Source organism: Carassius auratus, unplaced genomic scaffold, assembly GCF_003368295.1.
Source record: "Carassius auratus strain Wakin unplaced genomic scaffold, ASM336829v1 scaf_tig00214183_4049273_7079891, whole genome shotgun sequence".
Lineage (NCBI taxonomy): Eukaryota > Metazoa > Chordata > Actinopteri > Cypriniformes > Cyprinidae > Carassius > Carassius auratus.
Genome location: NW_020527547.1, coordinates 1,608,622 through 1,633,813, shown reverse-complemented (window position 1 = coordinate 1,633,813; position 25,192 = coordinate 1,608,622). Strand labels below are relative to the sequence as shown.

At 37.9% G+C, this 25,192-nt stretch overlaps 3 protein-coding genes across 6 annotated transcripts; all 3 read right to left on the bottom strand.

The window, feature by feature from the left end:
- On the bottom strand, positions 1–2,340 carry LOC113091292 (transcription factor Sox-19a-like). The gene is made up of 2 exons (XM_026256716.1): positions 1,395–2,340; positions 1–1,278 (listed from the first exon to the last, which is right to left on the bottom strand). Exons 1-2 carry the CDS (start codon positions 2,036–2,038, stop codon positions 1,032–1,034), a joined length of 891 nt encoding a protein of 296 aa, XP_026112501.1. The 5' UTR covers positions 2,039–2,340; the 3' UTR covers positions 1–1,031.
- A 4,251-nt stretch (positions 2,341–6,591) lies between these two features.
- eif4a1b (eukaryotic translation initiation factor 4A1B) lies at positions 6,592–17,718 on the bottom strand. 3 transcript variants are annotated; one of them, XR_003287327.1, is made up of 12 exons: positions 17,606–17,718; positions 16,762–16,810; positions 16,308–16,440; positions 15,432–15,571; positions 13,461–13,629; positions 12,264–12,373; positions 11,784–11,927; positions 11,457–11,594; positions 10,348–10,402; positions 8,090–8,179; positions 7,658–7,737; positions 6,592–7,543 (listed from the first exon to the last, which is right to left on the bottom strand). XR_003287327.1 is itself a non-coding variant. In XM_026256701.1 (11 exons), the coding sequence occupies exons 1-11, from the start codon at positions 17,626–17,628 to the stop codon at positions 7,399–7,401; spliced, it is 1,221 nt and encodes a 406-aa protein (XP_026112486.1). In that variant the 5' UTR covers positions 17,629–17,716; the 3' UTR covers positions 6,592–7,398. The 3 variants fall into 3 exon arrangements, 2 of the variants coding, with proteins under 2 accessions (XP_026112486.1, XP_026112487.1); XM_026256701.1 differs by lacking the exon at positions 10,348–10,402 and having other exon boundaries at positions 17,606–17,716; XM_026256702.1 differs by lacking the exon at positions 10,348–10,402 and having other exon boundaries at positions 17,689–17,707.
- Positions 17,719–18,494: 776 nt separating this feature from the next.
- Positions 18,495–24,670, bottom strand: LOC113091283 (sentrin-specific protease 3-like). 2 transcript variants are annotated; one of them, XM_026256697.1, is made up of 11 exons: positions 24,507–24,670; positions 22,391–23,102; positions 21,911–22,072; positions 21,706–21,817; positions 21,447–21,594; positions 20,262–20,309; positions 20,055–20,132; positions 19,687–19,824; positions 19,518–19,601; positions 19,338–19,388; positions 18,495–19,185 (listed from the first exon to the last, which is right to left on the bottom strand). In XM_026256697.1, the coding sequence occupies exons 2-11, from the start codon at positions 23,058–23,060 to the stop codon at positions 19,075–19,077; spliced, it is 1,602 nt and encodes a 533-aa protein (XP_026112482.1). In that variant the 5' UTR covers positions 23,061–23,102; positions 24,507–24,670; the 3' UTR covers positions 18,495–19,074. The 2 variants fall into 2 exon arrangements, 1 of the variants encoding a protein (XP_026112482.1); XR_003287326.1 differs by having other exon boundaries at positions 19,096–19,185; positions 19,506–19,601.
- Positions 24,671–25,192: the final 522 nt, after the last annotated feature.

Here is a 25,192-nt window from a genome sequence, read left to right as displayed (position 1 = left end):
AAAATAATAAGATACTTTATTACATTTTTTTGCTGTTGTTTTTCTATCAAGGTTGTCAAGTCACATACAAGATTATTAACCCTTACTATAAGGGCTTAGAAGTAAAAAAGAAACATTTCACAACAATACATTCTTAGTCAAACAGTCTTTCAACAAGCTCATAAAGTTTTTGTTTTTAATGAACATTATTCAAAACATTTTGACTCTCCCTTTTCTTTTTACACACAACATTTCTATTCACAATGTTCTATTTCTCAAAGGAGCTGAGAATTAATTGTTGTTGTTGTTTTTAATAGAAAATACAGTCAAATCCCTCTAAGCGGGATCTCTATTTCATTTTCACTTTTTTATGTAACAAATATCTGTTGAAGCTCAGGGAATATATCTACACTAAGAAAAATGTCTAAACGGTTGTGCATTTCATATTTTTTTTTGCATTATCTAAACATTGAAGAGCAGCACAATGTTACAAAGTCTTATGGTATGAAAGCTTAAAAGTAAAACTTGGGAGATTAATTTCTGAGGTGTTTTGATGATCAGTACAAGCAGCTACTGAGGGAATGTGTGCTCCGTTCCCTTCCTTTCCCATTTAGCGCTCACAGCCATGCCTTTGAAATCATTAGTCTGTGAGATATTAAACTAGCTGACCATGCAAATAATAAGCAGTAGTCAACCATTTGGCTAGTTGATTACAGAAAAAAAGGGGGGAAAAATGTGCCGTGTTACTACCATGAGCAATTCCAAAAACAGTGCACCAGGCCCAAATGATAAAATCATCGAACATTATGCAGAATACAACGACATGGACATTAATAAAGAAAATGTTATAGAAATGAGCGACACATTCCGCACAATATTCTGAGGCACTTCAACAAGGCCAGAAGTCCAGCTGCCTTGCGATTTCCATTTCGACCACACACGTGTCCACACACCCTCATCCGTTTTTACATATCAAGTTAATGTTCACAAATCTACAACCGACACCGATGGCCCTCCAGACCTGAAGCAGGAAGGTACTGACAGTTTCCTGATCAGATGTGAGTGAGAGGTGCTGTACCGGTGAGGTAATGCTGTTGGATGTTGGAATAGCCTCTCTGTGCTCCACTGTCTGTGGTGTCTCCACCAGGGATATACATGCTAATCATGTCCCTCAGGTCTCCCTGTAAAGGACCCCGCTGGTGGCTGTGTACGCCGGTGGGAGAATGAGACACCTGGTCTGGTTTCACCATGGACATGACCGGGCTGGGCTGCTGTGGAGTGCTGCTGTAGGACATGGGGCTGGAGGGAACAGAAGAAAAACTATTAAAGACTAGGCCTATATAAATCTAAGTTCATAGCTTGGACAGGTGTTTTAGCGCACATGAAAATATCTGTAAGAACGATTATAAACTTACTTGTAAGAGTTGGCACCATTCATGTAAGACTGTGCGGTGGCCATGGCGGATGGATACTGGAGGGCGGACAGATCATAGCGGTGCAGCTGCTGACTGTAACCCAGAGCATCCGTCTGCATGCCAGTGTAGCCACCTGTGTGACCCCAGCCGTAGCTGTCCATCCGCGGGCTTCCACCTGACCCTTGAGCCGCGGCTGCCGCTAGTAAGTTGCCGGCTGATAGGGGATACTTGGCAGCCGGGTTGTCCTTCTTCAGCACGGGTTTCGTCTTACGACGGGGTTTGTATTTATAATCTGGATATTCCTTCATGTGCAGCGCGCGAAGCCGCTTGGCCTCGTCGATAAACGGCCGTTTCTCCGCGTCCGTCAGCAGCTTCCACTCGGCGCCCAGGCGCTTGCTGATCTCAGAGTTGTGCATTTTTGGGTTCTCTTGTGCCATCTTGCGCCTCTGACCCCGAGACCAGACCATAAACGCGTTCATGGGCCTCTTAACTTTGTCCATAGGATCGCTAATCTGTTGTTGGTTGTTGACAGTCGGTTTGGCGGTTCCGTGAGCCACTCCACCGCTCAGCTGGGTCATTCCCTGCGCGCTCTGGTGCGTCGGTGGCACGGCGGACTTCATGTCGTGTTCCAGCATGCTGTACATGGCTTACCGCCGAGATTAGTGGTGATACTGAAGTATCACCGTAAACTACTAAATAATTTAAAATCAAATCCACTGACTTGAAGTGTCCGCGAAGCTAAACGTTTACGCTTTACGTTTTGGAAACATAAGTCCAAAGACGAGAGCGAACTGATTGTAACTCTAGCCAGAAGTGTCTGAAAACTATCAACAAGTTCCGAAGTGACGCTAGTTTGCCTTAAAAGCGAAACATGTCCTAGCTGAACTCACTGTGCGTCCTGCCTGCGACTCTTTCAGTGCTTGAGTGATAATAGAATTTCATCACTGTCCGCCTCCAGCTGCTTTCTTTCTCTCCGGATTAGCATCACTAAAGAAGGGGTGCGGTGAATGTGGAGAGGCCAAGAGCAGGAGGAGGATTCGGTTTTGGGGAGAAGAGTTTCTGTCTTTTACAATGTCTGGATTTTACAATATAGTAGGCTACTTCGTTTTATGGCCATAGTTATTTCGCCATTAGACGTAAAGTGCATGTAGTTTTATAGTATAAGTTCTAGCTACTCTAGCTACTACAGCTGTGATGAACGCCAGTGTGTTATGAATAGCTCATACTCGTCCTATTTCAGTCTCTTTATGATTTTACTTAATTTCTGATCAAACAAAGTCTACTTAGAGACTTGTTACCTGTTGAAAAGGCAACATTTGGACTCATTTTTAATTGGGTTATTGCATGAAATGGATGCCTTTTCTTCATTTTTAATAAGTGATTTTTAAAGGAAGTTTCATTTAAATAAGACAAACTGTCTTTGCCTTATGCCACATTTAATTGCTTTATGTCGGTTTATACAGCTTTTGAAAAAATTAGATTATTAAAAGTAACAGGATTTACGTTTTATGGGTGACTTAACCATTACTCGCTTTGTGCTGAAGGTACACTGTGTGTCTGTGTGCTTTTTTCTTTAGTAGCATTGTCTTATTTAAGATTGTCCCCTACTGACAAACCTCACAAAATATAACAAAACAGTGATTACATACATGCTGGAGACATTTACTTATATTTGAAGAATTCACATTCTGAAAGGGTGATGTTGATCATGACAAAGTTTTTTATTTGTGGAACTCCACATCATTTTAATTTAAGTGAAGTTATGATAATAGCAGAGTTGATACATAACCTAAAGACACATTAATAAAACTTTTTAAATTAGGTCTGTTCACTAAAATCTCACATCTTTCTCTCTGTCAGTATAAAGGTTCAGAATAATGATGTTCTGTGCTTTTGAAAGAAGTCTCTTATACTCTCGATGGCTGCATTTATTTGATCAAAATACAGTAAAAAAAGGTACGATTGTGAAATATTATTAAGATTTTTAAAAAACTTCTAAAATGAAATTTATTCGAGTGATCATAAAGCTGAATTTTCAGTAGCCATCAGTCCAGTCACAATGACTTCAGAAGTCATTTTAATATGCTAATTTAATGCTAATTTTGAAGAGAAGGGTGATGTGCATATTTGCAGATGTGAATGCTAACAGCATGCAAAGAAATTTTGGAAATGCAGTGCTGGGGTCCTCATGATTAAAGAAGATGAAAAAGAAAAGAAAAAAAGTTGATGCATTAAGAAAACCTTTAGTAATCATAATTATTGAGTTTTCAATTATACAATTATACAATTATACACTGCCTCTTTAAAAACGTGGAACTGAACACTTGATATAAAACCAGATTTAGATGTTCCACACAAAGAACATTTTGAGGTTCATGATTTTAATTTGTTTTATTGTTTAAAACCTAATGGGAACTTTCTTCTCTTTTAGCTATCTTCCATGAACTCAGATGTCTTCTACCCCAGTGAGTCGTCTTCTCTAATGACCGCAGGTGTGAGTAGTTACTCCTTAGCACCCAACCATCCATACACATTAGTTTCTATAGGCATCACTTCACACTTCTTTTGTGAGCTCTGAACCCCCAAACACAGCCACTACGACTGACCATCAGTAAGAAGTGTGGCAATGAACCCCCCCCCCCCCCTCAGAGTTTGGCTTGTACTAACACATCATCTGTATGTTCCTATAAGACCTACAGAAAAGCTGTTATAAAAGTGACTTCATTAGGTCATTATAATAGCTATACTATTATATTATAATTATAACAACTTTACTAGTTTACTATTTATCTCCAATACACTCTTAAAAAATAAAAGGTTCTTTATTGGCATCTTGAGTTCCACAAAGAAACTTTAACATCCATTCAAATTCACAAAATGTTCTTTATAGTTGAAAAAAAAGGTTCTTTAGATTATAAATGTTCTTTTAAGTGTTGTTCTTTGGGAAACCCTAAATGTTTCTTCTAGGGCATCTGTTAATGCCCGCCTTTGGATTTGGCATTATTTTTACATTCATTGAACAAAGAACAGGAGAAAGAGTTTCCATATTCTTCTCTCCTTTGTTTTAGTGTACTCCAGTAAAATCATTGACAACACACTCTTAAAAATAAATGTTCTTCAGTGGCATTGGTGGTTCCATCTTTTAATATCCATGGAAACTTTCCATAGGACAGAAAAAACAAACTAATAATTGATGGTGAAAACCTTATTTTGGAACATTTAATTTTTAAGAATGCATGTGTAAGGGGGGGATAAAAGTGATTCTGCTAATTTAGTCTGTACATAAAAAAAATGAGTCTAAGTGCAAATTTGTCATTGCCATTGTAGAAACAGTGTTGATGTTGACAGTGGCTTGTAAAACCAGAATCTTCTATTGGATTAGTATGTTTTCTCTGGCTTTGTGACATGTTTATTGACTGAAACCTATGACACCAAAATTCCATAGAAGAACAACAAGTGGTTTTACCTCAAACCAGAGTAGAAAATGTCACGCTTGACATATGAGCTGCAGTTTTCTACTGGCTGAGAGCCTGACGCAGCAAAACCCCACTGTATGGCGTCAATATTGACATGAGCCATTGTTGCAGGTCATTGTCACACACTTATTATACAATTAACCTTACTTTATGTGGAGGCTGAATATGGAGTGTGCCAGAGCTATTGTCCATGAGTCATTCTCATGTATGGGATCAGTCTCATTATAAGCAAGAGCAGGAGAATAAAGAGAGGAAACACATTGATGTCTCCTGGTGTTGTGTCGACAATCAAATCAAAATTTAAGTGGGGGCCTTGCAAGAGAGCAGGAGAGTCCAGAGAAAGCTTGAAAGAAGCCAAACATCATACATGCGAGAGATGCAGAGATCCAGAATGACAGATTGGATGGTCGGGGAGATAAAAGAGAGAGGAAAAAATGTAGGGGGGGTTGAGAGAAAAGAAAGAGCGATGGACAGAGGGAGGGGAGGAGGACGGTGGTGGAAGAAAAGCAAGAGAGACAGCAAGGGGGTAAAAAGGGGGCCAAGAAGAAAGAAGAAAGTAAGAGGGAGAGAGAGCAGAGGAGCAGGGGGTTGGTTAGTCGCTGGAGAAAGTTCTTAAGCTTTTTCAATGACAAGCAGATTGAAAGCCCCTCTATTCAGCCACTCTCCGGCTTCTGTTCTCATGTAAATGGAGTCTGCGGCCTTCCCTCCATCCATCACACTGCCCAGTAGTCCAGCCAGGCCTTTACGAGCCTCCCACTTGCAAAATCACCATGCTCCACAAACACTATGGCCATGGAGGGGGGGTTGGGAGGCAGCGAGGCCACCTATGCTGTGCGAGAAACTGCAACACGGCCGTTGGGGGTGGTAAGGTGCCATGGAATAGTGATGGGGATGAAGGTGATGAAGAGGAGAGAGCAAAAGAGGTTCAATTAAAAGTTCATGGCTGATTTGAAAAACAGTATGATTCATAATTACTAGCAAACTCTTACTATGCTCCAGAAGCCATTTTAGTTCATTTGCAACGTACAGCTCGTATATGCCTTCATGCATATGGATGTAGTGCATGTTGAATTCTTGTCGGTGAAAGGCAGCACAAAACACTTTCCTTTGTTTTAACTTTGACCAAATTGTTATAGAACAGATTTGTTACATTTATAACAAGTTCAGTGTTTGCTGTGAGGAACTCTTAATTTCTAATTGCTTTCTAATTTCTAATCATCCTTATATTTTGAAACCAGATGCTTTTTAAGCGCTGGTCTTTCCATCTTCAATTAGTTTGTTCTTGCATCCTTCAGCTTTAGGTCAGCTGTGTGGAGCCTCCCTCCAGTGTTGAACAACGGAATTACAGTTTATTTTTCTAAACCTGTTTGTTAGGTAAAATATAAATATAAGTGACAAAAAAAATGTACATGCAGTACAAGATCATGGCAGATTCTGATTGTAAATTCATGAACAAATGTTCATGTAGTTTTCTGAAATAAAATATCAACCTGTTAAATTCTTAGAATAAAGAAAATATTTATATATGTATATATTCAGGGGTTTGTTAAACAGGAATGTAAAGTAGATGTATACATAGGTTTAATTTGCACAGATTCCAATGTAAAGTCACTGCACTTCACAAGTCATTGCACTGAAAACTGACACCTTTTAAGAGAAAAAAAATTATAATGAACATACCCCCCCCCCCCCCAAAAAAAAAAACATTTCCAAACATTTCGACCAGTTAGGCTGTAGTTTTATTGAGATTTCCCTCTCCTCCAAAAACAAAACAAAATACAATAAACAAGATAATTTAAATGTTTTAAAAAAGAAAAAAAGTTGCAATTTTCTTTTCTATCAAATTTTTGTACCACCTTCAGTCAAAATTAATTTGCGCAAGAACTTCCAAATCTCTAAATTCAGGAAGGCCACATTACTCAGACATCTCGCATCATATGCTGTGTTCAAGGTGATTAAATGGTTCTGGTACAGTTTTACAGAAAACAGTACAGCAAGTACAGTAACTACTTGGATTTTACCGTCCGAGTAGTTGGATCCAGAGAATGAATCCAATCCAATGCTATTCATGTCGGTCTAAAAGCTAGCACCCTTTTACCACATGGCTGAAGTACATTAGCAGCATGAGGTGTGCTTTAAAGAATTGTCAACGCACAGAAGCTGGAAACCAGTAACTGAAGACAATTCTTCATCCAAAGTCTGATGATTCCCAGCTACAAAAAATGAAATTAAAAAAAAAAGAGCCCAGGATAATTAATTGAGAGTAGAGTCACAAAACATGCTACTCTTCTTCATAACAGAAGATGACTGAGCCCATATTTCAAATGTGTTTTTTTTTTTAAATCAAAGTTGATTGAGATGAAGTACTTTCAGGATCTGAAAATAAAATTTTTTATCAGTTTTGGGGAGATGAAATGACTAATTTGTATTTGTGGAAGATTCCATTCAGAAGAGCTTAAACTGGAAAATAAAGTGAGAGAGATGTTGGAGATGGAGAGAGGTGTCTCTAGATCAGCTCAAATAAATCTCTAGATCAAGTCAGCCACATTCATGGGCATCTCTTCTACAGTAGTGTTGTAGAAGGTCTCTATGTCCCTCAGAGTACGCTTGTCATCTTCTGTCACCATGTTGATGGCTACACCCTTCCTGCCAAAACGGCCTCCTCTACCAATCCTAAAAGTAGCACAGAAGAACAAAACATTGTAAATGGAAATGATAAAATGGCATTGGATATAATTCCTTAGCTTAGGTCAAGCTCAAGGTTAGACTAATGTATCAAACACAAACCTATGAATGTAATTCTCACGGTTGGTTGGCAAGTCATAGTTGATGACCAAAGACACCTGCTGGACATCAATACCTCTGGCCTATGAATGAAACCGACATTTTCTTTTTATTCCCAGTGTTTTTCAATTCCAATATCAAGGTCCACTTACTATCACTGGTAATTGCTAGCATTCATTTACCATATAAGTATTTATTTATTTTTTGTAGGGTGTAGTTTGATGAAGCTATGGGGAAGGACAGAAAAAGCTATCCATAACAGGATACACACTGATTTTTATACCAGATACTTTAATTACCCCAAAGCACTAGAGGGTGCTAAGGAGTCAGGGAAGTCTGGCAACCTCATCTGCTATATTTGAATAGAATTCATTCCAATAGGAGAAAAAAATAATAATTAAGCAGCAAGAAACGTGCACGGATGTATTTGCTCACCAGCAAATCTGTGGTAATAAGGACACGGCTAGAACCAGAGCGAAACTCCCTCATAATCAGGTCACGATCCTTTTGATCCATGTCTCCATGCTGACAAATATAACACACAGTATGCGATTACCATGGTTCACATGTCCAGTTAAGTTATTCATTATGCTTGCAAAGACAAAATTATATACACAAGCACATATCAGACCATCAGGATGTAGAATGAATGCTAAGATTTGTTAATGCAAATCGTTACAGTGCATCCAGAAAGTATTCACAGCGCTACACTTTTTCCACATTTCATATTATAGCATTATTCCAAAATGGATTAAATTAATTTCCTCAATTCTACAAACAACGTGAAAGAAGTCTGTTTGAAATCTTTCAAAAATTGAAAGTATTCACAGCCTTTGCTTAATACTTTGTTGAAGCACCTTTCGAACCGATCACAGCCACAAGTCTTTTGGAGTATGATGCTACAAGCTTTGCACACCTATTTTTGGCAGTTTCTCTCATTCTTCTTTGCAGGACCTCTCAAGGTCCATCAGGTTGGATGGAGAGTGTCGGTGCACACAGCCATTTTCAGATCTCTTCAGAGATGTAGAATAGGGTTTAAGTCTGGGCTCTCGCTACTTGGGCCACTCAAGGACATTCACAGAGTTGTCCCATAGCCACTCCTTTGTTATTTTGGCTATGTGCTTAGGGTCGTTGTCCTATTGGAAGATTAACCTTCTGCCCAGTCTGAGGTTCTGATTACTTTGGACTGGGTTTTCATTAAGGCTCTCTCTATATTGCTGTGTTGAGTTTTTCTTCTACTCTGAAAAACAACCCCACAGCATGATGCTGCTACCAGCACACATAGCTGTTGGGATGCTACCCTGCAGGTGATGAGCAGTGCCCGCTTTCCTCCAAACATCAGGCTTGGAATTGAGGTTCATCAAACCAGAGAATCTTGTTTCTTACAATCTGAGGGTTCTTTAGGTGCTTTTTTGCAAATTCCAAATGTGTTTTCGTGTGTCTTCACTGAAGAGAGGATTGAGTTTGGCCACACCACCATAAAGCCCAGATCAGTGGATTGTTGCATTGACATTTGTCCTTCTGTAGGTTTCTCCTATCTCCACATATAATCATAGAGCTCAACTACAGTGACCATCAGGTTCTTGGTCACCACACTAACCAAAGCATTTCTCCATCAATTGCTCGGTTTGGCCAGGAGGCCAGCTCTAGGAAGAGTCCTGGTTGTTTCAAACTTCTTGCACTAACATTCAATGCAGCAGAAATAATTCTGTACCCTACCCCAGATCTGTGCCTCGATACAATCCTGTCTTGGAGGTCTACAGACAATTCCTGCATGGCTTGATTTGTGCTCTGACATGCACTGTTAACTGTGGGATCTTATATAGACAGGTGTGTGCCTTTCTAAATCATGTCCAATCAACTGAATTTACCAGAGGTGGACTCCAGTCAAGCTGTAGAAACATCTCAAGGATGATCAGTAAGAACAGGATGCACATGAGCTCCATTTTGAGTGTCATGGCAAAGGCTGTGAATATTTATTTTATTATTTTTAATAAATTTGCAAAGATTTCAAACAAATTTATTTCAAATTGTCATTAGATATTGTTTGTAGAATTTAATCCATTTTGGAATAAGGTTGTAACAAAATAAAATGTGGAAGCGCTATGAATACTTTCTGGATGCACTGTAAATAAATAAATTAATACAAAATAATTTAAACTGACCATACATAAACCTAAAGTTTAATTTCCAACCATACAGCTACTTTAAATACAGGTCAACAATGGGACTGCTTTAGCATGACCATCTTGTACATCAGGGGTGCCCAATCCTATTCCTGGTGATCTAGGTTCAGCTTGAACCCTGATCAAACACACCTGAATCGGCTAATTAAGATCTTCAGGAAACACTTGATAATTACAGACAGCTGTGTTGGAGCAGGACCGGAGCTAAAGTCTGCAGGTAGGTAGATCTCCAGGAACAGGATTACGCACCCCTGTTGTACATAAAGTTCTGCATATTTTGTTAGAGAAAAACCAAATATTGAGAGTTGGTCTGCTGGGAAAATACTATCATTAAATATTTAAGATCGATCCCTATTAGAAGAAAAACCAACTGATGAATGTACATGACATTTGTGAAAATACTGAAAGCTTGCGCTTTGCAGAACTGCATAATGAGAATTACTCACATCTAGGTAATGGCAGGTCTGTTAAAGGGATAGTCCACCCAACATTTTGTCATTTACTCACCCTCATGATGTTCCAAACCTGTTAAGCATTTTTCTTCAGCTGAATACACTTTCTTCTATGGAAGACAAAATTTTGAAGAATGTTGATAATCAAGTAGTTTGGGTTCCCTTTGATTTCCACAGAATTTTTTGTTCAAACAGTGGAAGTCAGTGGGAGCCATGGGTGTCAATAAGTCATTTTTAGGAGGGCTATAGTCCCCCTAAAATGACTACTCGGCCCCCCTTAAATTTTGCGAATAGCTACATAAGCCATACACAAATTTGTGATTGCCTCAGTCCCCTTTAAATTTCACATGAAAACTGCGACAGACTTCGATCGACTTCTCCCCGTCTTTCAGCACATTCTTTTTCAATCTGCACCGCAGAGCAAGAAATCAGGGACAAGGTGTGAGTTTAATGATAGATTGTTATAATATCTGCATCTGTGTAGTTCTGTTCTGTCATAAATACATCTTATAATTTGGTTCCCCATCTTCTGTAGCCCAAGTTCACTGCGTTCACCCCTCATCACAAGACAGCTGTTTCCTCCAGTAAAAATAAAGCAAATATGAACACATACTTTATAAAACAATCATGTGTCATTTCAATCATTTTCATTTGAAAATTTAACTTCAATGTAATACATTTTCCATTGCATGTGGCAAAGCGGTCTGCATACTTCAGCTAAGAAAGAAGGTTGTACTAAAAAAACAAACAGTCAAATTTTGTATGTGTACAGTAAACCGTAATGTGTGTGTGTGTGTATCATATATATGATAAAATTTATATCCTACAATCGCCCCTGGTGGGAACCAAAACAGTTTAACTTAATTTCATCTATTGTCTTTCACAGAAGTCAGACATATAGGAATTTTCACTTTTGGGTGGACTATCCCATGAAAACTTAAAACAATAACTATAATCAAAACTATATTATCTATACCAATGAGCAATGTTTATTCTAAATGTGCAATATAGTTATGTTCTGTGAAAATAGTTGCAGCTCACCCTTTAAAGCAGAAATGATTTTGATTGGCTGACATTTTAATAAGAAAATAAAATATATTTCTCTCTGAATGGGATTCCAACTGGTTCCATTTATGTTTGTGATGTGGCACTTTCAGTATTTACCAGAGCTGAGACAGTGAAGTCCCTGGCGTGCATCTTTTCTGTGAGCCAGTCTACTTTCCGCCGTGTGTTAATGAAGATCACTGCCTGAGTGATAGTAAGAGTCTCGTATAGATCACAGAGAGTGTCCAGCTTCCATTCCTGACAAAAACACATGCAACACAAAAGCAGGGTGAGAAACAAAATTACCTATTAACAGCCGCCAGTCAAAATCAATGCATATGAACACAAAATATAAATATTAAAGGCTCTGATAAATTTGGATGTTCATGTATATCTGCTATTGTTGCTTTGCATTAAAGTAAGATCAGACAGTTGACAGCAGTATACCTCTTTTTCAACATTGATGTAGAACTGACGAATACCCTCAAGGGTAAGCTCCTCTTTCTTCACCAGGATACGCACTGGCTCTCGCATAAACTTGGTAGTGACATCCAGCACCTCCGCAGGCATGGTGGCTGACAGCAGCACCACCTGAAGGACAGATGGCACAACCACATGGTTATTAGTCCTGTTATTCACATTTCTAAACAAACACAAATGCACATATGACCTCATAAACAAAGCTGGGTCTCCTTAAAAGCTATTGTTACCGGTTGTAATGGAATAGTGGTGGAAAACAGAGTTGACCTTACAAATCATCAACAAAATTCCAGGTTTCAATACCATTTGTGTTTGTTCTCAACTTCTGCTGCAACGGAATTATGCTTTGGTAAAACCACTTTCTCATATACACTAATGCAATTAAACAGGGAAATAGAAAGCTTAAGAACAGCACATACAGGTAACACGGTCCATTCACATCCTTACCTGTATGCTAGTAGTGAGTTTCTGGAAAATCTCATAGATCTGGTCCTTGAAACCACGACTCAGCATCTCATCTGCTTCATCCAGTACAAACATTTTAATGTACTTAGAAGCTGGAAGGGGGGTGAACATGAAAAGATTGTGTAAATGGCATAACACAATAATACAAAAAAAAAATGGGCTGGATACACAAAATTTAAGATAAATTAAATTGCAATTCTTCAAAAAATCTCATGAAGGTCTCTTAAAAAAAAGGAAGAAAATGACAGTTGTAATTATGAAATGTAATGATGTAATAATCAAATTGAGGCACATTTTACTTAGTATTAACTGAATTTTGATTTCAGCAAAAAGTCATGTTATGCATAATCATAACAAATCAACATGCCAACCCCGGAACTGCTTCCATGCACAACAGTGAGTGCAAGCTAGATTAAATTGATTATTATGTTTTAAATATGGTTACATTTTTTACAAAAACACATTGATTCACTACAGGAGGACTTTTTCCCACACCCCGAGCTGTGTGAAACAATTTTTATTATGGATGGGTGCTTTTTATTTCATTTCATTTGGACTGATGCGCTGCAACACGCGCTGAGAGTAGGAGTGCTCCGATCACGATCGGCCGATCGTTAATGCGCATCTCGTCAGTAAAGCCGGTTCTCTAATCAGCGGTTAATTCCATCAGGTGCGTGATTTCACATAGAGCAGCTGTTACTACACAGAGCCATTGTTAACTGAGAAGATGCGCCAATAAACACTGAAAATTAACGTGGATTTGCGCATCTTCTCTATTAAAAACGGCTCTGTGTAGTAACAGCTGCTCTATGTGAAATCACGCACCTGATGGAATTAACCGCTGATTAGAGAACCGGCTTTACTGACGAGATGCGCATAACGATCGGCCGATAGTGATCGGAGCACCCCTAACTGAGAGGGTCATTAAGCAGCTTGAAAGATCAAAGGACATTTTTAATATAACTCTGACTGGATTAGTTTGAAAGAAGAAAGTCATATGCACCTAGGATGACTTGATGGTGAGTAATTTATGGGCTAATTTTCATTTTTGTGTGAACTAACCCTTTAATGTTACTGTTAAATTGGAAATAAAAAAATTAGCATTTTAGATGAAATGTATTAAACATTTTATGTGAATCCAGCCCCAGCACAAAATATTTCACAGTACTGAATACTTACAGAGGAACTTTCGATTAAGCATGTCGTAGACACGACCTGGGGTTCCTACTACAATATGCGGTGCCTCTGCCTGCAGCTTCTGGACCTCATTTCGCACATTGGTCCCACCGATACAGGCATGGCATGTTGCACCCATATAGTCTCCAAGAGCCAGAATCACTTTCTGGATCTGTATGGACAAAGAAAATCAAGTGTAATGTAACTTAGATCAAAACTAAAAGCATTAAGTCTGTACTTGCATGGATGGCAAATGTGCCTCTGACCACAGCCTAAAACATGTATAATGCCACTTATCATATCAACTTTAGAGTTGGCCTTTTTTTTTGTCTGTTTGTTTCTTTGTTTTTTATTTATTTACACAATACTACCTACTAGCTTCACATTTCCAAACAAGCATTTCTATTATTGTAATAATGTATTTATTCTAGTGCTGGGCAACGCTAGTTTTTTTTAATTAATCATATTATTGTCTGTGATTAATCACAATTAATCACATTATGCACAAAACTAATAATGCATTCAAAAGTAGTGTATTGTGCACTACTAAAAGAAAGCCTACTGCTATATGAACAAAAGTGTAATAACATTTGGTTTGGAAACACTTTAAACAAATAATATGCTTTTTACATCAGTGTTCCTTTTACGTAGTAGCAGTTAAAATATTTATTGTAGCCTATATCTCAATTTATTACATTGATGTAATTAAATATAAAACACTGCTGAGTTAATGTGGCTATGTTACTGCGTCTAAATACTTTGTGAAGATGCAATGCTGTATAACAGCCTTTCTAAAATATTTTATGTTTCTATACTGTCTACCTACTCATTTTTGCAATAGAAAACACATTTAACAATGTAACATGATTACGTATTTACATCACACACACACACACACAAAAAAAGTAACACACTAATGTAACATGTTGCTTTTAACTAGAACACTGCCAGTATATCGTTTGCCAACATGCGGATGGTGGTGTTCAAGAGGGGTCCTCGAGCTGAAGGCATCCCCTGAATTTGGTGGAGATGCACTGCCACGTTAGCAAGATGTTGTTGTTAAGGCAGCAGCAGCATTTAAGCTTTGTCTTATTTGACCATAAGTGCCCTGCGACGTGGACTTGACATGAAATTCTGCCACGATTCCAGTTCCAAGGGAACGCACACGTTACATTCAAATGGCATTAAAGTGCGCGAGACGTTAATTTATATTTTATTTATTTACGGAGGTATATTGTCATAGCTCTCTAGTAAGTTTCTTCTGTGTGTGCACTGCAGACGGTAGCACAAATCCATGAATGAATAAATTTGCATAAACTTGAACGGAATAAGGTTGAATAGAATTGAATTTGAAATAGAGTTGCATAAACTTCAACTTTACTTTTCAGTGCACTGATGTCAGACTTATTTTGGATAAAGTTTATTGTTAAATGCCCTGCATCCATTATATATATTTGTCAAGTCATTTTAAGTGCTTGATCACCACATATGAGTGATCATTGCAAAAAATGATAAATAAAAAAAGTCACCACTTGGATTTAAATAAGCAAATACTAGAAAGGGTATGGGATCATTATTGCAGTGCTTAATATGACACTTCGGGCAAAACTCTAACTGGAGCAGTGTGTGGCTTGTCATTTCTTAAACAACCATGCTGATCATTGGAAAAAAAAAGTACGATTCAAATGTTTGGTCGCACGAATGGGAAAGTGTCCAAACTTTTGACTGGTACTGTACTATAATATACACAAAGAATATCAGCCGATATATCGATATCTGCTTTTTTTTTTACTCCCTAATATCGGTTCATTGTCCAGTTTAAAACATGCAAATGACATAAAAAGGATCTGGCCTTAAAATGATTGTGTCCGTTTCTGGAAACCACGAGAACTCAACAGTAAGATTTAGCTGCACTGCTGACACTGGTCCTGCAGTAACTGAATCAAAAGCAGTGAGCACAGAGACTGCACTAACCTGCTGAGCCAATTCACGGGTGGGTGCCAGAACCAAGGCCTGAGAACCTCGAAGCTCTATATCAATCTGCTGCAGGATGGAGATGGCAAAGGTGGCAGTCTTGCCCGTGCCCGACTGGGCCTGTGCAATGACATCATATCCTAGTGTGGAGAAAAACAACAGGCCAGATAATGAGCTCTAACTGAATCTGAAACTGAATCTTCTTCTTCAAGCATGCAAAGATGTGCAATGGCAGCCTAAAGGGAGTCAGACAACAGACAAGAAGTGCACATCTTTCAAATCTGAACACATTGGTTTTTTTTTGACTGTACCTTCTCCAGAGGTGCCATGCAGTGTTTGTCCATGGCACCCAGCTACAACTCCAGAGGCATTTCAAAATCATACCATTCTGAATGAAATTTATATGCTTCACTTATAGAGCTATAATACAGATCACATTTTGACCGTTGATGTTGCTTTTTTTCAAAACACTGAACTTCAAACTCATCAACACTACTTTGATTATTTGTGAAGTTGACTTTTGCCTGTTTGGTGAAAAGATTTTTGGACTGCCATCTTCAAATGAACGTGACATGTCTGGTGTCCAATACTTGTGAGTTGTCCAAGACACAGCACTGTGCTTCTTGTCCGGTGTGACCTTTATAACGCTACTAACACTACTGCACTGCTACCACCCAGGATAAAAAAAATAAAATTATCCTAAATGACAATTACAAATGAACAAACCCCCAATGATGACAATTTGGCATATTATGTGCCCCAAAGCTTATTCACAAAAGGTGAAGATATAATAGAGCATCTCATAATATGTGCTGCAATTTAATTATAATCTCAGATAAATAAATAAATAAATGTATATTCTTAAAGGTATCTTACCCTTGATACAAGGGAGGATAGCCCTTTGCTGGATGGCAGAGGGCTTCTCAAAACCATAAGCATAGATTCCCCTGAGAAGAGTTTCACGCAGGTTCATGTCATCAAAGCTGTCCACAATCTCATGCCAGTTACTCTGCAAATACAGGGAAAAGAATAAGGCCACGGACAAGCTAATCTTTACTCCATCTCATTCTGAAAAGAAAGTATTGGCTATTTTTCACTCAATGCATAATGCATAAATGATAACAGGTTGGCAGTTGTTGGAAAAAAGAAAAAAAAGGGGAATGGCTGACTCCCAGAGTGAGGTCAAGACAGTCAAATCAACTGACAGCACATTCAGTGCCAACCCGCTTCTCACAGCTGTGCCAAGAGAAACAAGTGAGGAAAATATATATATATATATGCAGTGTGTTTGTACATATGAAATAGTTAACTGTAAAAAAATTGAACTCACTTCAATGACTCCATCTGGCTCCATGCCCTCGGGGCCATTGTCTCTAGGTCTTCAAAAGAAATGTCACATTAGCACGGTACAGTTATTTGTGAAAGGCAGATAGATACTGTATTGATTTGTGAATGGAAACTATGGTGCAACTGCAGCAAAACAACAAATTAACACTATAAGGTAAACAGGACAGTGTATCACACATTGTAATAATATACAAATAAGAACATTATACACTAATATTCATGTGTTTGTATTTATATATAGACATTATGCACCAATATGCTATACAATGTCATAAATTATGACTGTATGTCAAATTAGAAAACAAATGACAGATTTCATCAACCATTTTAAAGCAACACTAAATAACTAACAGTAAATCGGCTTCAATATAGTTTTATAATGAAAATATATTAAGCAGAAAAAACATCAGAACGGTTTTAACTGTGTGCAAATGAATTGAAAGGATGGATGGGTGAATGAAGAGGAAAAAAACAGCTTTACTAGGGGATATTAATGGGTTATGTGTCGATCAGTCTAAATCAAGTGGAAAGAATACACCAAGTGCATATAACAACACATGATTCGCGATCTAAACCGTAATTTTGAGCCGCTTGAACGATGTGATCGTTGATCGTAAATATCGTGAGGCAGGCCGGGATGCTAAGAGCTCATATGCTAACATCGGGGTTTTTTTTACAACTCATTTACGACATTCAAGATCACGAACCACAAGCTACTTCCAGCTGCATCTAGAAGCGGAATGTCTGTATCGACTGACAACATGTTTGCATATGATCTCTAATATATAAATAAACACATTAAGATCGTTAAATACCGTCTGCCCTACCTCTCTTCATAATCTGCCGACATTATCACAAAGGGCGAGTACACAGCGAAAATGTTTTATATAGTTTAAGAAGGGTTTCTAACTAAAATTGTTATTGCAGTATTCGACCATCAGTCAGAATATGTACCTCCCTTCGCATATTTTCATTGGCTGGTACAGACGTCACTCAACAAATGGTAGCCGCCTTTTAGTGTTGGATGAGCTGGAGATGGGCGGTCCTTGTTAAATGCTAAAGCTAAACCTCAAAATATCGTTCGTTTGGCCCATAGACAGTAAAAGAAAGGGTATGGCCATTGTGTATTCTCACCGTGAATGTGAAGTTTACACAAAAATATTTTGTTTTAGTGTTGACATATTTATTTTGTTTGCTAAATGTAATAGTAAAAAAAAAATCGCAGTTAATCTCCATGATCCAGATGTCTATTTAAAGTTTTTATTTTCAGTATTTCCGACCTTTAAATAATAATATATAATTAGGATGATTTTCCCCCCGTAAATCTTTTATATTAATTTAGTAATTTATTTAGCATAGAAATATATTTTAAAGTGTGATAAATTCACCCTTTTTATCATATGGCAGTTTTATTTTAATATAACTTTTTATTATTATAATTGGAATATACATTCAAAATGTATGGTTCCTGCAGTGGCAACTCCTATACTGTAAGGGAAATTATGCATTTGTGTTTTAGTTTTTCTGTTTGAGAGTAAACTGATCCAAACTAAAATCTAGTAAGCGTAACCTGTTCATCAAACTAACAGTAGGATTTTTTTTTAATAATTAGCTGCTGCATTTATAACCATTTTGTAGCCACATTACAAACTACTACACATTAACAACAACATGCCTCTAACTTTATGGACTTGTGCACAAATTGATGAGGCTCACTTATTTACTTCAGTTTTTATTAGCACATCTTAAAACAATGTATGCATCTCAAAAGATATAAAAGGGTTTAATTTACAGCTGCTCTTTTTTTCATCTCCATAACTTTTCATCTTAAATCGCACAGATACATAACAACAGACAAACAATATTGAACAAACAAAAATGCTCATATAGTGTTGTGGTCCATATTGACTCTCAGTTTATGAATATTGCATTACATTTTTAAAATGTCTGCAAGTCTCTTCCCTCACCAGTCAATGGCATTAACTTTACCATACAAGTTACTGACACCAAGAACATGAAAAATAAAAAACAGAATTGCCAATAAAATGGCGGCACCTAATGAACAGTTCACTGAGGTCAACCCCCCCCCCCAGATTTCTAAAAAAACAACTCATCTTGCGTTTTGATCTGAGCAAACAAACATCTGGGCCAAACAGAGTATGGCATTCACCAAGTCAAAATACAAAGTCATTGAACAAAAAGAGGGTTAAAAAACGTTTGCACGTCTCCCGCCTAAATGCTGTCTGGACTTGGAGCTTATTTAGAAGTACAAGATGTCACGGCCTCTTTCACGGTCTCACAGAGACAGTTTACAGTGACACAGTTCTTTGTACATTTGTCTCCGTAGCTTGGGCATATCCTGCTGACCAAAGCTGAAAGGCTGTTCCAGGGCCAGGCACTTACAGTACTGGTGTACAACAATAAAAAGAGTGAACATGTGAGTAAAAGTCACAAAAGAAGATCATTTTATACTCACAGCACCAGTGCTATGTGCAAAATCAAGTGTTAAAATAACACAGACAATATAAAAATACAGAAACAGAACTGAAAAAAGCTAACCTGAAGGACAAAAGCTCCACAATCACTGTCATTGTTCTGCCTTGCCACATTCTAGAACATTCAAATGAGAGAGAAGAGTCAACAGCACATACACAAAAAAGCTTTTCACTCGGTTTTATTCCTTACTTCTCTCATATTTTCACTAATACACAACCACATCAAATTCACCTTTCACCCTACCATTTTGAAAAAGCCTGTCCACCCTGTATAGACCTCCTTCTGTTCTCTCTTGATTGCTTCTGCTTGCAGGTATTTGGCAATGTGCTGTAAAACAACAGGACATGCCAAGAACTAGTAGAAGGATTTGCGCAGCTATTTAAATAGCAGCGTAAGAACAAAGAACACTTACTTTGGGGCAACGGCGGTTCAGGGTCCTCTGGGAATCGAAGTATGTGATGCTACGCTGAGGAACATTCACACAGACTAATGACCAGTGCACTTCCAGATGAATAGGGATCAATAAGAACTTCTTCTGGAAAATATCAACCTAATGAGGAGATTTAACAGCGAAATAAACAACAAATGTAGTACTAGTAACAATAATGATGTTGTATCCACCTTACTTTTTAACACAAATGTAAAAAAACTAAACAAAAATAAGGTAGTGATGGAAAATTAACTATTAGCAATTTATCAGGTTATCTTTATAGTCCTAAAATGTGCAAATATTAATAAATGAGATGTGAAAGACATCACTCATCACTCTCCGGTACTGACATTTTTTGTCCACCGTTTGACCCCGTCGTAACCTTTCGTCCGGAGTTTGTCATAAAAGAAGCTGTTGAAAAAGTGGACCTGTAAGTTAAAAAACAAGACGGGGTGAGACTGAGAGACATACTGTTTTCACTGTTTGACACACAAGTTCATATAATGGCTTTGTCAAATTCCCTTGTGCTCATGTGTGTGCGCACATTTTTTGCCCACCTTTTCAGGAGCCGCATCCATGACCAAATCCCCATACATGTTCATGACCTTGGTGACACAGTGAGGTAGATGTAAGAGAGAGAGAGAGATGACGCAGCACAATCCCACAACAAGGGCCCCCCATTCATCAAATAAAAGAGTCATAACTGTGGATCTTCTCTATACAACTCTGACAAACTGTTGTAAAAGATGAAAGCTACAATTTTGAATATGATCGTCTACAATGAAAAAGACATGAAGAATGAAAACATTGGGTCTCATACGCTAATCACAACAAAAAGTTGGTACAAAACATTTACATTTAGTCATTAAGCAAACGCTTTTATCCAAAGCGACTTACAGATGAGGACAATGGAAGCAAACAAAATCAACAAAAGAGCAAAAATATACAAGTGCTACAAGTCTCAGTTAGCTTAACGCAATACACATAGCAATGGCTTTTAAATAATATAATAATTGAAAAAGAAAACAGATAGAATAGAAAAAGAACAGCGCAAGCTGGGTATGGGCATATATAATTATTACCCTTCTTTTGATATGTTGATAACTGTGAAATATGCTAAATTATTAAAATAATATTAATAAAAAAAGCACAATCTCCATATATAACGGCTTTTGCACAATGTGACCCATTCTCAAAGCCAGCTGAAACACAATAAACACCATTCATAATCCTACAAGATTTCTCTTTAAAATGTTCTTTTGAATTGTCAGTACATCAATGAAACATAAAAAAATGGATCACCATTTCAACATTGAGAATAATAAGAAGTGTTTCTTAAGCAACATAGCAGCATATTAGAAAGACTTCTGAAAGATCATGTGACACAGAAGACTGGAGTATTGACACAGAAATAAATGACCTTTTGCAATGTATTCAAAAAGTTATTTAAATTGTAATAATATTTCACAATATTACAGATTTTACTGTATTTTTAATCAAATTCAGCCTTGGTGAATATAAGAGACTTTTGAACGATGGCATATGCCTATAAAGGAGTGCATTGTGATGTGATAAAATATGAAAAATGTATTGTAAGGTCACAATTTGTGTCAGTTCTGAATTTTATTCTAAATATAGATAAACAATCCAAGTGTACGTATGATTAGTAAATGTGACCCAATATTAATAATAATGCTCATTAATAACTAAAAATGAATAATATTATTAACCAAGAGGCCCACCTGATCGTTGAGCCAGTTCTGACCATAGAGTGTGCTCAGATCATCCATAGTGAGGACATGACGTTTGTAATTTACACGAAACCCCCGCATCACTGCACTTCCGGACATGCGCTGGTAGGACTGCATTAAATTTTGCACCATTACCTTCCTGTAAACAGGCACAAGTTCAAATGGTACAAACTGAGACTTCACAGTAAATTCTTCCATCTGTAAAATCAAGATTCAATAATCCTTGTGACTGGTATGAGCCCCCTCTGACCTGTGAGGACTTGAAAAGCTCTCACTGAAGAGCTCTTGAAGCTTCTCCACCACCTCATCCACGTGGATGGGAATCAAACTGCCGTACTGCTGGAGAAACTCATCCAGAATACCTGGGAAAGAAGAATAACCACTGGGCAATATAATGTTAAATACTACATTAAGTATGATCCTGTTCCATATTTAGGCAAAATGATATGTTGTACCTTGTACACAAGAGATGTGTTCACTGCTTAGTTGATTCTGTGGGGAGGTCTTTTCCCGCTGAGACTGGACATTAGCAGGGGAGGCCCGTCCCTCCCTGTCCCCCATGGGTGCACAATGGATAGCATCCCTTCCTTTCGGAACTCCATTTGTGCTACGGGAGTCTAAGAAATCAACAGGGGTCACTAATAGCCAATATGATGGATAAATGAACACATGTCACACTTCTTTCAGGTCCTCAGTACTACCATATTATGTCATTTACTGTAGTTTACCTCTGCTAAACCAGATTCTGGAACAATACTGACAACATAATAAATGTTCCCATTTTACACTTTAAACTGAAAAACCCATTTAAAACTAGTCAGGTATCACATGCTAAGCAGTTAATAATATTATCAAGTTTTTTAAAAAGTTGTAAAAACCTACTACTTATTTTCCAAAATGATATCACAAATGTCAATACGAGATTTCATACTCACCAGATAAATCAGCTGCCTTCTCCTCTGCTGTCCCCAAATGTCCTTTTGGGTCTCCATTTAGCAATGAACTGCCAGGCAGTCTGTGGAAAGGTCGACTGCCATAGTGGCGGCGTCTGTGACATCTGCGTACCCTCTTGTATCCCATAGTTCCTGCCCATTTGGCTCGCTGCCGCCAAGTTCTCCAAAGCTGGGCCAAATGGTAGTGAACATTCACACATCTCTGGCCCTGATAGCGCAACCGGGCTAGCTTCCTCTCTTTGAGCGGACTGGGGCTAGTCTGGGCCAAGCAGTGGGTAAAGTCACTTGTAACACTGACATCCATTTCCACTAGCTTTGAGTGCTCTGGCGAGCCCCATTCCTCATCATCACCTTTATCATTACACTGAAAACCACCCTCATCTCTCTTGTCCTCCTCTTCACTCTCCATCTCCACATTTTCCTCCTCGTCTTTCAACTCAGGGACAGTATAGTCTGCACCCCACATCCTGACATCTTCCTCTCTGTGTCCCAGTTTGAAGTGGGCTGGGCTTGGTGCATGTTGGGCCATGGCTGGATTCATTAAATGGCCACCTCCAATGGCACCCCCACCCCCAGTGCCCTCCTGCCCCGCTGTCAGCGTCAACTCATTGGACCAGTGTGTTTGAGCCAGGCTGCTGCCACTGTCTCTCATGATCCAGGAGCACCCTACGACCTGCGCCAGCCTGCCTCCTCGCTAATGCATGACAGAAAACATGTCAATTGTCAGAGTAGAAAACCAACAGATTGCTAAATGAAGAAAAAAAAAAAAAGATTGCATTCAAAACTCTAGTGGTCACTAATCAGGTTCTTTATCATTATTTACTCACAAGTTGCTCCAAACCTGTGAGTCTTTCTTCTGCGGAAGCCCGTAAGATAATATTTTGAAAAATTATGATAACTTCTATCATTTGTTTGATACTATGGCAGTCATTGACTACCATCAAATGTGTCATTACAAATATTCTTCAAAAATATATTTTGTGTTGAGCAGAAGAGAGAAACTCACACAGACTGGTGCTAGTTTTCATAGCATTTCCAACTATTAACTAACTTAACTATCTAACTAATGCGGTGTAATAATATGTCAAAATATATAACAATACAAAAATGCAACAATGTGTTAAATGGATAGTGACAATATGTATGGTGTACCCAACATGCAAGTTTAGACAGATTTAACTTTTTTTTATTGATTATTAATAATAATTGACTACATTTTTTTTTACATAAAAATTTGTAGACAGGTTAAGAGCATACTGTATTTGAACAAAACTCTGTATTTTTAGCCAAGCAAAATCATGAATACTTCTATTTTGGTGTCACAATTGCTCTGTGCAAGGAGAAGAATCAAGTTCAAGCCTATTCAAGTCCACTCCTGATGTAATATAGTTCCTTTTGATAAGTCTTTATTATATATCCTAAAAGTAATCGTTAAAAACATTTTAAAAGTATCATGAAGAGTATGTATGGTAAGATATATAGTTTATCACGGTGTATCAAAAAATAACGAGTGTATCGTTTACCCCATAATTAATACCTGAGTATTTTCTTTTGTAGCCATGTCAGTAGTATTTTACTGACATTTAATATAATGTAGAGATTTTTCACTGCGTCTTAAAACTCAAACTTCTGTTATATAATTTACGATTATACGTACATAAAAGATAACTGGAAAAAGTGAGAAAACATCTATAGATTTTAGGACAACGTATCCATTTAAACGCTTACATAAAAGTACTTTAATTTCAATGTTATTTATATCAAAACAAGCACATGTATTGGTCTGTATTTTGTCCGTGCAGTTGTCAGCTTTAACGCAAGAAGAGAGGCAAAGCGATGCGCTTCGTTCTGCTCTTTTACTGTGAATTATGCGAAAAGTGTAAAGTGGAGCAGGCTAATAGCATCGCTAATACAACAAGTCTTTTATTTGGCTAAACTGATATTTCAAGTATCTTATTAGAGCAGAGCGCCACAAGCGTTGGTCATCTAACGCATCATTCCAGCGGGCAAATCAAGCACCGCTCACAGAATAAACACTGCTCGGCCTCCGGTGTCGCGATGCACAAAATGTGGGGAGTCGGCACAACGGATTACTCACCGTTTAACCGTAACCTCAAGCCAAAAGCTTAAGCGTTGTCTGCCAACGCAAAAAGCAAATAACTACGTTTTGCGAGAATATAAAATGATAAAATGATTTAAATATTGGCTCATTCAATGAGGGCTGGCGCTTCTTTAGAGCGAAAACAATCTTCTTCCGCCGCGTCTCTATGACGTCACGTCACAGTGTCCGCGATGGGCAGGAACATAAAATACATCTGAGAATAAATTACTTTCTTTCACTGTCTATGGAATTAATTCAGTATTGTCTTTTCCCCCCCAAATTAAACCGTTTTAAATAAACTTATCTCGAATGTCCCACGCATTCACAAAAAAAAAAAATAAAAAAAAATTGTTTAAGTTTTAAGTTGTTTAAATGGAAATATTCACAGATACTGAGAAGACGTGTGACGGTTGAATATAAAATAAAACGTAATGTTATGATCTCTTTTGATGAAGTTCAACATTTAAGCAGCGTAGAGTTCTAAAAACTTAATTCTCCACTGCAAGCATAGTCAAATTGATTTTTCTCTCAAGTGACAGATTAACCATTGGATGCATGTAGTTTATTACAGTGGAGAGATTCAGTGTTTAGCTATTCAGATTGTTACAATCAAACCTTCAGAAAATCTGGAGGCAAAGCCTACAATTATTTACCCCTAAATGGGCGAACTATCAATCAGCTCT

Excerpts from the sequence above, each read along its gene's own strand:
- LOC113091292 (XM_026256716.1), bottom strand. The coding sequence starts at position 2,038 with ATGTACAGCATGCTGGAACACGACATGAAGTCCGCCGTGCCACCGACG. Across the intron at positions 1,279-1,394 it reads AATGGTGCCAACTCTTACAA|CCCCATGTCCTACAGCAGCA; the intron begins GTAAGTTTATAA and ends TGTTCCCTCCAG.
- eif4a1b (XM_026256701.1), bottom strand. The coding sequence starts at position 17,628 with ATGTCGGCAGATTATGAAGAGAG. Across the intron at positions 12,374-13,460 it reads GCTTAATCGAAAGTTCCTCT|CTTCTAAGTACATTAAAATG; the intron begins GTAAGTATTCAG and ends CCCCCCTTCCAG. Across the intron at positions 7,738-8,089 it reads TTATTACCACAGATTTGCTG|GCCAGAGGTATTGATGTCCA; the intron begins GTGAGCAAATAC and ends TTTCATTCATAG.
- LOC113091283 (XM_026256697.1), bottom strand. The coding sequence starts at position 23,060 with ATGAGAGACAGTGGCAGCAGCCTGGCTCAAACACACTGGTCCAATGAG. Across the intron at positions 21,818-21,910 it reads ACACATCTCTTGTGTACAAG|GTATTCTGGATGAGTTTCTC; the intron begins GTACAACATATC and ends CTTCTTTCCCAG. Across the intron at positions 20,133-20,261 it reads TGGATGCGGCTCCTGAAAAG|GTCCACTTTTTCAACAGCTT; the intron begins GTGGGCAAAAAA and ends TTTAACTTACAG.